At 51.1% G+C, this 12,339-nt stretch overlaps 1 protein-coding gene across 1 annotated transcript in view; it reads right to left on the bottom strand.

The window, feature by feature from the left end:
* ATP9A (ATPase phospholipid transporting 9A) overlaps positions 1-8,779 on the bottom strand; it is a 128,005-nt gene extending 119,226 nt beyond the window's left edge. Inside the window, exon 1 of the mRNA XM_028125226.2 lies at positions 8,493-8,779. Coding sequence (XP_027981027.2) covers positions 8,493-8,779 — 287 coding nt within the window. The remainder of the gene's footprint in view (positions 1-8,492) is intronic.
* Between the last annotated feature and the right edge of the window lie 3,560 nt (positions 8,780-12,339).

Here is a 12,339-nt window from a genome sequence, read left to right on the forward strand (position 1 = left end):
CTCCTTTCTTTTTTTAAGATTTTATTTATTTATTTGAGAGAGAGAATGAGAGAGAGAGCACGAGAGCGGGGAAGGTCAGAGGGAGAAGCAGACTCCCTGCTGAGCAGGGAGCCCGATGTGGGACTCGATCCTGGGACTCCAGGATCATGACCTGAACTGAAGGCAGTCGCTTAACCAACTGAGCCACCCAGGCGCCCGAGAAGAACAATTTCTAATGCTCACCAGTGCTCCCAACGCTCGTCTGCACGCACGATGCCCGGTCAGCCAGGCACCCTTCCCATGTCCCCATGGTGCACAAGAGGAAGCTCAGGCACAGAGGGGAGAAGGCAGTGGCCCGGAGTAATACAAGCAGAAAGATGGCAAAACTGGGATATTCACCTAAGTCTGTGTGACCCTGGAATCCAAACTCTTAACTCACAAGTCCATAAAGCCAGCAGTCAGTCTGGCCTGGGGATTTAAAACTGTAGCCTACAAAATTATCTTTGTTCTCTCAGTGGTTTTGAAAATGTGATATGCCTTAAAGAGCTGCCACTCCCAAATTCTCTATCCTGCAGCCACATGGAAAAAAAGAAAAAAAAAAATCATTCATTGTTCCTGGAGGGGAAAAGAACTCAACTGAGGAAAAGCACACTGAGGGAGCAGAGCTGACCTGAGCAGAAACACCTGCTCTGAGAAATGCTCCCAAGTTCTAACTGGGAGGCAGGCTCACCCAAGTTCTCATTAGTTTCTGCCATACGTGCTTGGCCAGGATTAACTGCTTAACCTTTCTGAGCCTCAGTTTCCTTATCAGTAAAACAAGCATAAAAAATACCAACCTCAAAGGGGCACTGTGCAGCATGGGCAAGAAAACCTTAGTTCAGAGCCAAGACACTGCAGATCCCGAGTAAACATTGCTTCTCCCCCCTCAGCAGTCACAGGGAGTGGGTCGTGCAACACGTCGATTTAAATTCTGCACCCTCTGGGACGCCTGAGCAACTCAGGCATCTGCCTTTAGCTCCGGTCATGATCCCACGGTCCTTGGGAGTGGGCCCGCATCGGGATCCCTGCTCAGCAGGGAACCTGCTTCTCCCTCTCCCTCTGTCTGCTGCTCCCCCTGCTTGTGCTTTCTCTGACAAATAAACAAAATCTTTTAAGATTACTTAATTAATTCTGCACCCTCAAGCCAAAGGTTAAGCATGAGCCTAGGAGCCTTGAGATGCCTCTGCTATACCCAGCAGATAGACGGCCACCCCCACCCCACCCCCACCCCCACAGCCTCCCTGGGATGTGAAGCCTGGGCTTAGGGGATACACCCAGCTAGCACTGGCCCCTGCTCGCTGTTGTAACCCATCCCCATACATTCTTTATCTTACAGTTCTGGAGGTCAGGAGTCCACAGCAGGTCTCAGGGGCCTCTAACCAAGATGCCAGCGGGGCTGGGTTCCCTCTGGAGGCTGCTTCCTTGATGTTTCCTGTTTCTAGACGCCCCCTGCGTGCTCCCTTCTTCATTTTCAAGCCAGTAGCGGAGCGTCTTGCAATGTCTCTCAGATTCACGCTCCTCAACTTCAAGGACACGTGTGATGACACTGGACCCACCTGGCTAATCCAGGACAGTCTCCCCATCTCGAAATCATTAACTTCATCACATTGGCAAGGTCCGTTTTGCCATGAAAGGTCCTATACTTACAGGTCCAGGGGGCCATCATTCTGCCCACCACACCATACATGCTGTATCCTCTACAGCAATCTGGATTTCACAGTTTTTTATTCTTTTCCCTTAAATGCTTGACTTTTACATTAATAGCATATAAAGTGTTTCACATAAATCATCCACCAGAAAAAACCTCTTCACTAGAATACACGTCTCGTATTTAAAGATGAAAACTAACTCGCCTCACAAGCCCAGACACCACCTAAGCTGCTGTCCCTCAGTGGAGGAAAAAAGACAAAAGCAGAGGGGGCCCAGGCTGCCTTCTGGTACTCACACCCCAAGTTCCCCAACCCCACACTCAAATCATGTGGTTAAGACTTGATGCCATCAACCAGTGAAGATCTCTGAGCCACACAGTCACATCAGAAGGATGAGTAAGCAGCAATCTGAGAATGTCCAACAGACTTCTGCCTGGACCATCTAGAAACGGTTACCCCCCCCCCATCCCCAGGAGATCACAAACTGGAGATCAGCTTCAGGCATGCCTTCTCTCAAAAAGGATTTACTGGGCACCTACTCTATGCCAGGCTCTGTGTGACGGTGCTTAAGTGGTCACCAACCGGGGCCCCGGGGTTCCCAGCTGAATGATCACACGAACACATGTCACACTCCAACTGTGCAAGACAGAAAAGAAGCAGGTGCTCTGAGAAGCTTCGAGTGGGATCTCATCTCTAAATCAGGAACATCAGGGGGGCTCCCCTGAGGACATGAGACCCCAGTAAGGCTTAATGGAAGACTGAGCTTTGACTAGGTGAAGAGGGGAGAGGATATTCCAGGCAGAGAACAGGATGTGCAAAGGTCCTGTATCAAGAGGGAGCCCAGGAAGGGATACGGAGCGCAGTGTGGCTGGAGGAGAAAGGGGTCAGGCTATACTATACAGTGTGAAGATGATGATGGAAGGAGGCAGGGGCCACAGCAGAACTTTCGGTGATGGTGGAAATGCCTGGACCTTCACCATCCAACACGCAGGCACTGCTCACATGTGGGTACTGGGGACTAAAATGTGGCTAGTGCCGCTGAGGCGCTAAATTTTTAACTTTAATTCTAATTATTTTAACTCTGAATATAAATAGCCACATGAGGCTCATGACCACCGTGGCGGACAGCACAGGGCCTCACAGAAATGGAAAGGCACAAGAAGGCTTCGAGCAAAACGTCTTCATGATCAGAACATCTGGCCACATCTGCTCTGGCCGCAGGGTGGAGACCTCACTGGCCAGTCAACACCTCAGATGCGGGAAGGTGACAATGGTGACGGTGGCCTTGAGAGACATGTGCACAGATTTCCAAGCAATTTGGCGGGGGGGGGGGGGGGTGACCGTGGGAGGTGTTGGTAAAGGACAAGCAAGGGAAGACGAGGGCGAAGGCAGCATCGAGAATGATGCCTGGGTTTCAAGATTGTGCCACTGAAGAGATAGCACCTGCTCTTGGAGCTTGGGAACACCAGAGGAAGGAAGACCAGGCTTGTGGTGGGAGCCAGCCCGTGAGTTTGCTTTTGAGCAGGTTGAGGCAGGAGTCAGGAGGAGGCCAGAAGACTTGGCTCTCTGGTAAGGCGGTCACTGAAGCTATGGGTATGGGTAAACTCAACCCATACTTCTAAGGGGAAGGAGGTCCAGGACTAAATCTTGAGCAATTGCAACATTTAATGGTGAAAGAGGAGGCAGAACCATCCCATCCCGGAGGATATAGGAAACGTTGACAAACTGCATCTCTAAAACTCAGGGTAGACAGGTAAAATGAATGCATATGTCCACAAAGAGACTTGAATGTTCTTTACGGTATTATCTATAATAGGCAAAAACCAGAACTAATCCAAATGTCCATCTTGGTTAAAAAAAAAAAAAAATGTGATATATCCATATGATGGAATCCTATTAAGCAATAAAAAGGCACTTTGAAACCACTGTGCTGAAAGAAACCAGACACAAAGACAACATATTGTGTGATTTCATTTACATGAAATTTCCAAAAACTGCAAACCTATGGAAATAGAAAGATCAGCGGGACTAAGTGCACATGGGCATGAGGGAGCTTTGTGGGGTGATGGAAGTGTTTAAAAACTAGACTGTGGTGATGGCTACACAAACTCTGTAACTTTAATTATTTTAAACTTTATTTTTAAGTAATCTCTACACCCAACATGGGGCTGGAACTCACAACCCAGAGACCAAAAGTCTCATGCTCTTCCCACTAAGCCAGCCAGGCACCCCTATAACTTTACTTAAAAAAAAAAAAAATCAATGAATCGTGGGGCGCCTGGGTGGGTGAGTCAGTTAAGCATCTCCCTTCAGCTCAGGTCATGAGATTTGCCTTGATCCCGGGGTGCTGGGATGGAGCCCCACTTTGGGCTCCCTGCTCAGTGGGGGATCTGCTTCTCCCTCTCCCTCTGCCCCTCCCTGTTTGTGCTCACACTCTAAAATCTTTAAAATAAAAATCAATGAGCTGTACATTTACTACATAAGTATTTTGTTATGTAAATTATGCCTCAATAAAGTTGTTTAAAAAAATTTAGTAGAATATGAACCTAATCAGCTCTTTCTAAACCCAGTTCATATCTAGAACTCCCCAGTCCAAATACATCAAAAATCAAAGCATCTTCATCCAATCTGGCCACAAAACCCAAAGGCAAAGACTTAGTTGAGCCAGAGTACAAGCTCCTTGCCCTACAGTATCACACCAGGGCCTCGACACACTTGGTTGGAATAGTTTAATGCAGTTAATCATTTTCCCAGATTTGATCAGAACAGAGTCATGAAATCCATAATATTTTTAATGTCCCATCATCAAAGGCCCCTTTCTCTCAACACAGCATTCCAGAGAGCCCCCAGTAGCAAACCTCATGCAAAGGCCTATTTATCACCATTAGCCCCAGCAAATACTAAGTTGTATTGAGTGCTTACTGTTCTGAGCTTTACACGGATTAAGTCTCTAAAACGACCCTCTGAGGTATCCAGAATTCTTATTCATCCCACTTTACAGATGGAAAAACTGAGACCCAGAGAGGTAAAATAATTTTCCCAAAGTGGCTAGTCAGTGATGGAGCCTGGGCTTGAACCAAGCTCCTCAACTGTGGAACCCACACTCCTAGCAACCAACGTCTGGTGTCTCACCAAGAAGGGAATTCCGTTCAGTGACCAACAAAGCACATGAAGTCAGGGAATGGTTTCCAGCAACGCAACGCACAAGCCGTGTTTTCTAACTGAACCACTGCAAAAGGTTTCCCAGCATCAGGATGTGGTAACTTGAGAGAGAAAAGAGCATCGAAGCCACAGGATTTCTTCAGCAAATAAACTACATGTCCCGGCAACATATGCTGAATGACCCCAGCGTTAATTACCCTCTGTCTCTTGGGACTCACGGCACCTAGGTTTTTGGTTCAACCATAAAACCCCCAACCATCCTATAGCTTAAGAACCATATAGGTGAAATGAGTGGACTGGGTTCAAATCCACCCCCTCACACTAGCTACCTCTGTGACCTCAAACAAATGATTTAACATCACTGAATCTTAACTTTCCTTGTCTATAAAATGAGGAAACTAACTCCCAAAACTCACACAGTCATTACGAGGATTAAAACATGAGACGCCTGGCTGGCTCAGTTGGTTAAGCGTCTGCCTTCAGCTCAGGTCATAATCCCGGGGTCCTGGGATCCAGTCCCCCGTTGGACTCCCTGCTCAGGGGGGAGCCTGCTTCTCCCTCTCCCTCTGCCCTTCCCCACCCCTACTTGTGCTTGCTTGTGCACTCTCTCTCTTTCAAATAAATAAAATCTAAAAACAAAAAACAAAAAACCAGGGCTATTTATGTCAAGTACTCAGCAGCGAGCCTTACCAATCACAGACAGTCCCTGACTTATGACAGTTCGACTTCAGATTTTGCAACTTTACAATGGTGCAAAATCAATATGCATTTGATATAAACTGTATTTCGAATTGTAATCTTTTCCCGGTGATGTGATCCTCCGCCCTAGCTGGCCACGTAACCACAGATACACTGACAACCACCCCATACCCATACAACCATTCTGTCTTTCACTTCCAGTACAGTATTCAATACATTACATGAGATATTCAACACTTCATTATCAAATAGGCTTTGTGTTACATGATTTTTCCCAACAGTAGGCTAACTTAAGTGTTCTGAGCATGTTTAAGGTGGGCCAGGCTAAGCTATAATATTCAGTAGGTTAAGTGTAGTACATGCACTTGCAACTTAAGATATTTTCAACTTACAACAGGTTAATCGGGATGTAACCCCTTCGAAAGCCCAGGAACATCTGCCCATCGGGCTGCTTGCTCAGCGGGGAGCCTGCTTCTCCCTCTGCCTGCTGTTCCCCCTGCCTGTGCTTTCCCTCTCCCCCTCTCTTGCTAATAAATAAATAAAATCTTAAAAAAAAAAAAGTACAGTAACATCTATCGGTTTCTTCTTCCTTTAACTCCCCCCTGCCATTATATTTCAGGGCACTTCTCCATTACTCTGCTTCCAAAAGTGTTTCCAAACACCCAGATTCCCACCTTGATGTGGCTACTCCTAAAAATGCATATTAAATACAAGAAAATATACACAAATGCCTGGCTCTCCTGATACAGGATCTGAATCTCAGTGTCACTGTTTAGGAAATAAACTAGTTCCAAAGTGGCAAATTCTAAAGGGGGTGTGTTCCTCCATTCCAATACCAAACAGAAATTTTTTTAACTGTCTGCACCACTCCCTCTGAGCCCCCATATTAAAAGTACATAATCTCTATCATGGTAATTACCACTTTCAAATAATTACCTGCATTTCTCTCTCATGCACTGAATCAGGAGTTCTCAACTACCGCGGCACAGTAAAATCGTCTGGGGAGCTTTAAAAAAATAAAATAGATACCCAGGTCCCATCCCAGATTATTTCAAAGGTTTAACACGGGGGCAGATATGGTAGTTGTTAAAGTCCCCTAGTGATTGCAATGCACAACCAGGCTCAGGAAGCGTGTGCAATTCCACAGGGCTTGGGGTTTTGTTTTGTTTTTAAAGATTTTATTTATTTGAGAGAAAGAGAACGAACGGTGGGAAGGGGCAGAGAGGGAGGGGAGAGAAGAGAGAGAGAGAGAAGCAGACTCCCTGCCGAGCAGGAAGCCCCTCGCGGGGCTCGATTCGAGGACCGGGAGATTTATGACCCCAGCGGAAGGCAGACGCCCAACCCACTGAGCCACCCAGGCGCCCCCGGACAAAGCTTGTTTAACCTTTGCATTCCAGTCACCTGGCACCGCCCCTGCACTAAGTAGGCGTCTCGTGTAATTGTTTTAAACGCGAATTGGTAACTAACTAGAGGACTTGAGTCCACTGATCACACAAATTCATATTTACCGAGGGTGTGTATTACACGCAGACACTCTCCGGGCATAGAGCTCAAGTTAATTATCATTGTTTAGCCTTGAGTAGTCAGGATTAAAACACGCGAGAACAGTGAGGAAGGGATGGAGGGCTGTCTTTGGGCCGAAGACCCGGACTGAGTTCAATCTCCATTTTGCAGCATCTCCCCTGCAGTCCTTAACCTCACTGAGCCCGCTTCTCCTGTTTTACATCAACCGGGGCCTCCGGAACATTCAGGAAAGACGGGGACAAAGACCCCACAAAATGGCAGCTAGCACTTTTCTTTTTTTCCTTAATTCCACGGACACCTGATGGAAGCAAGCAACCCTAAGGGTTCACCCTCCCCACCTCCTGCACCGAGCGACTGACGCCGCGTTAAGCAGGAGCCACAAGGAAATGGCCTGAGAGCGCAGGATGTTAAGCGAAAGGGCGGGTCCAAGGCCGCAGCCCCGCCCAGCTGCCGGTCTCAGCCGTCAGGGGACGTCAACCTCACCTGGGCAGCCTGGGAAAAGGCACATTTCCAGGTCCCACCCCCCCCAGCCCCAGGAACTCTGATTGGCGAGCCCGGCAGGGGCCAGGGAACGTGCATTTACTTTAACCAGCCCCCACCAACCCTCACCCCCAAGTAACTCTGTCGCAGGCGATGGCACAGTACCTCACAATCTCAACAGGTCACTGCCATCCTCCAAACGGGAGGACGACAGGGCGCAAAATACCTACCCGTCCTCTCCCTCTCCAGGAGAGGGGAAACCCACGCCTAGGCTGCCCTGGGGTCTGCCAATGCGGGAAAGGCACAGCAGGTGGCAACCCCCACCCCTGCCAGGGGCTCCTGCCCTTAAATAGTGGGGAGCGGGAGGTTCTCCAGCAGACCAGGAGGAGCCCCGCCCAGCCTCCTGCGGCTGCAGGCTTCAGATCCACCCAGGGCGGGGAAGGGAAGGCGGCGTCCTGGGGCTGGGACCCGGAGGCGCTGATGGGGGACCCCGCGGCGGGTGTGCGGAGGAGGCCGAGCCCCCCCCCCCCACCAGTAAGCTCAGCATATCCGGGCTCCCGAGGGCTGTTCCAGGCGCAGAGCACGGTTTCATGTGGGCCGGATCGTAATCACAACGACTAGGAGTAATCAGGAAACAATAAAATGGATGGCTGGTCCTAATTCCGCGCGCGGGTAAACAGCGCTGGGGCGGGTCCGGCTTCTCGGGGTTTCTGAAGGAAGGTGGGCAGGAGTACAAGGCAGCCGCGCGCTCGGGCCCACAAGGGTCGGGATCGCCCAGGGGGCCCGGGCCGGAGCTGCAGCTGGGATGACCCTCCCGCCTCCCCGGCCGGCCGGCCGGCCGGCCGCCCGCTCATGGCGCCGGGTGCGGCGCGGCCAACCTGTCAGGCCCGGCCAGGCCGCCCCAGCGCCCGACCCGGCCCGCGCGGACAAAGGCGGCCGGCGGCCCCGGGCCCCGCTCACCCGGCGCGGGGCCTGCTGTCCATCCGCTTCTTTTGGCGCACCGGCTGCAGCGGGATGTTGTCCGTCATGTCGCCCGCGCCGCCCGCCTTGGCCGCCGCGCCCCCCGCGCCGCCTGGGCCGCCGCCCGGTCCGGCCTCCGCGCCACCGCCCGCCGGCGCCGCGCCGCCCCGGGGGAGGAGGCGGCGGCAGCGGGCGGGCCGGGCCCGCAGCGAGGGGGCGAGCTCGCGAGCGCCGGGCCACGCGCGGAGCCGCCCGCGCGGCCCGACCGACGGACACGGGCGCACCATGAGCCCGGGCTCCGCGCTGCGCCCGCTCACCCCGCGCCGCGCCTGCCACGGGGGGCGGCCGGCTGTGTCCGCGCCGCCGCCGCCGCAGTGTCCCCGCCCCCCGCCCGCGCCGCGCGCCCCCCACGCGCGCCCACCCGGCCACGCGCCCCCCGCCCACGCCCCGCCGTGCGCGCGCGCGCCCGCCGACCGCCCCCCCCGCCACCGCCGGCCGCCGTTCACCCGCACACGCACGCACCCGGCTGCGCTCCCCAGTGCCACCGCGGGCATTTCCTCTCGTGGTCGCGCTGGCACCAACATGCACTTTCACACTTGAGCCCTGCAGACACGCACTCATTCTCACCCGCTTGTTCCCCATCGTCATCCCCATTCACAAACCACTTGCGCACCCTGCCACCCACAATCACACTGCACACCCGCACACACACCCTGCCGCTTCACCCCCTGACATCCCGATCACACACCTGTACACCCTACCACACTCGCCCCCCGTTGGTTCCCCCTCATCTACCCATCTGAATCTTAGGCCTCACACACGTGTGCCCCAGAATCACAACCGCACAGGGACATACGCCCTACCTCACTCCACTTTCAGTCCCCCTCATCCACCCTCACTCTCCCACCTGGATCCCTGGGATTCACAATCACACACACGTGCACGCACTCATTCTCCCTCGGCCACCTCTGGGGCTTACACTTGCCCTCTCAGTCACTCACACACATTCAAGCATGCTGAGAATCTCACACACACACCTGACTCCTCCACCCAGACCCACATCCACACTTAGTTGCTCACGCACTTCCACACAGTGTCTAGGGTCCATTAGCTTTCAAGGGCCTGCTAAAGCTTTAAGAACAGGAAGAAAATGAGTGGTGGTGACAGAAGGAAAAGTCAGACGGGGGGGAAATTAAAAATCTGTATGTAATTGAAGAGCCTTAAAGTGTAAAACCCTATAAACCTGTAACTAAAGCAAAGTTTTAAGTAGTTACACCTAATATATTTCACGTGGAGTATGGGTTCCTTTTAATATGTTTGCTGTGAGCCACCAGGTATCTGAGCCTGAGACCTTGGATGAAGGAAAGCGGATCCCAAACGGAAAAGCGTGACTTATGTCCTGTCACAATGAAGTCCCCCAAGAAACGAAGCATACCATTAGAATTGCTGCATTGCACCTGGGAAGGGAAAATAGCGTTGTTTGGCTAACAGAGCCGGTCTGCTTTGCTTTCTGCTTTCTCTCCTGTCTGCCACAGTGCTGAGCACATGGGGTGGCACACAGTCAACACTCAATAAATGCTTGTTGAGTAGAGGAAATGGAGACACCTGGATGCTCTGATTGGGGCATCAAAGTAGGCCCCACCCTCTCCCACCTGCTCCCCTGGAAGTCCCCCTTAAGCCCCACCCACCTCACATCAGCTGCAAACCCCAGACACTTTTCTCCACTCCGTTCCCACACAGGCTGACAGAAAAGACCAGAGATTGTGACCCTTTGCTCCAAGCTCCCTGCGGCCCTTGTGGAACCCATCAGTGGCCACCATCATCAGACTGTGCTCACTTTTTCTAAAAGCTGGAATAAGAACAGTGGCTCTGTCATCAGAGATCCCACATCACTTTCCGAGACAACTTACAAACGGCCAGACCTCAGTGTCCTCATCTGTAAAGTGGGGATAGTGCCAGCCTCAAGGGATTGTTGGAAGGTTGGGGCACCTGGGTGGCTCAGTCGATTAAGCGGCTGCCTTTGGCTTAGGTCATGATCCCAGGGTCCTGGGTTCGAGGCCCCCACTGGGCTCCCTGCTCAGCAGGAAGTCTGCTTCTCCCCTGCGTGCCACTCCCCCTGTTTGAGCTTCCTCTCGCCCTCTCTCTCTGTGTCAAATAAATAAAACCTTAAAAAAAAAAGGATTGTTGGAAGATTTAAATGAGTTCATGGTAAATATAAAACAACTGGAAGGATGGCTACACGGAGGAAGCACTCTAATGCTCGTTATTACAGATTTGGAAGAGTTCAGTGCAGTCATGAGAACTGGGAAGCCCTCAGCTCAATGCATGCACGTGGTAATACTCGTGGAAGGGAAGCTCCTACAATTCCTCCTCCCCCAACTACTAGGAATATTTTTATTTTTCCCTGAAGAATGACCACCATAGTATTTGTCCATTGGTCATCTCTGGACAAAAAGATTCTAGGTAGATATTTAAAATATAGTTTATAGACTATTTTGGGGGGTAGTTGGGGATTTAGAGAAGACTTGAGCAGATAGTAGCAAGAGCTCCATACACCCACCCCATATCTACTCCACCTCACCCCCACCCCAAACTCAGCAGTCCCCTTGTTGTTAACATCTTGCATGAGGGTGGTCCATCCACGTGGATCTTATAATTTTCCCTATTTTTAATCTACTCTTTCTATTCTTTCTTTAGTAAACATGTATCACTTTTACAATGGTTTTACATAAATAATCATTTATTTTTTATTTTATCTTTTTAAAGTTTTTTTTTTTAAGTGATCTCTACACCCAACGTGAGGCTTAAACTCACGACCCCGAGATCAAGTCATATGCTCTTCCAACTGAACCAGTCAGGTGCCCCTAAATGAATAATTTTTTAAAAGACCAAGGAGCCCCCTCTTACTCTCCAGAGGTAATAACATTTTCATGTGAAAAGAGGGATGATTTTTATTGTTTTTGTATTTTCTCAATTTTTTTTTTCAGTACAATTTTATAAGCATTGGAGAAGACACGTCTCAAAAGACTTCAAGCAATGCAATCTCAGGAAGAGAGGCACTTAAAAGCTTTTATCTCATCTTGAGAGAGATCTAGATGCATGAGGCAGGAGAGAGGCCCATGGGGCCTTTGAGCGCAGTGCTAGGGGCCAGGAGAAGAGCAGGGATAGGGCAGGGCAGTGATTGGCTGGGCGGGTAACTGGGGGTCCCACTCAGGAGGACACCACTTCTCTCCTCCTGGCCCGGCCTTGCCTTCTCCCCATGGTCCTGGGAATGGTCACCTCGGGGTTCTGCTTGCAGTCTCGTTCAGGGACTCTTGAGAGCCCTCTCCATCCAGCAGGCCCTGAGTATAGGAAGCTCCCGGAACTAACACCGGCAACAGAAAGGTCTTTAACAGAGAAGCCAACTTAGTCCAGCCCCTGCTTTCCAGAAAACACATACACTGAGGTGCACAGAGGCTGTCCAACCTCACCAACAGGTGGTAGGCTGAGGCAATGATCTATTTTGAGATCTCGGTACAGCCCACCTTGAAGCCTTGTTTACATCCATCTCCAAGCCGGCTCTTGCTGTTTCTAAGCACGTTGGCAGTAAGTAGACAAGAGGTCAAGGGCATAGCACAGATGAAATGGAGGCATGGAACATGGGAACTCAAAATTATTATTACTTTTTTAAGATTTATTTATTTATGGGGCACCTGGGTGGCTCAGTCGGTTAAGCGTCTGCCTTTGGCTCAGGTCATGATCCCGGGGTCCTGGGCTCGAGCCCTGCATCGGGCTCCCTGCTCGGCGGGAAGCCTGCTTCTCCCTCTCCCACTCCCCCTGCTTGTGTTCCCTCTCTTGCTGTGTCTTT

This window comes from Eumetopias jubatus, unplaced genomic scaffold (assembly GCF_037043125.1).
Source record: "Eumetopias jubatus isolate StellerSeaLion01/CBP00866 unplaced genomic scaffold, mEumJub1_p1.0 scaffold_9, whole genome shotgun sequence".
Taxonomy (NCBI): Eukaryota; Metazoa; Chordata; class Mammalia; order Carnivora; family Otariidae; genus Eumetopias; species Eumetopias jubatus.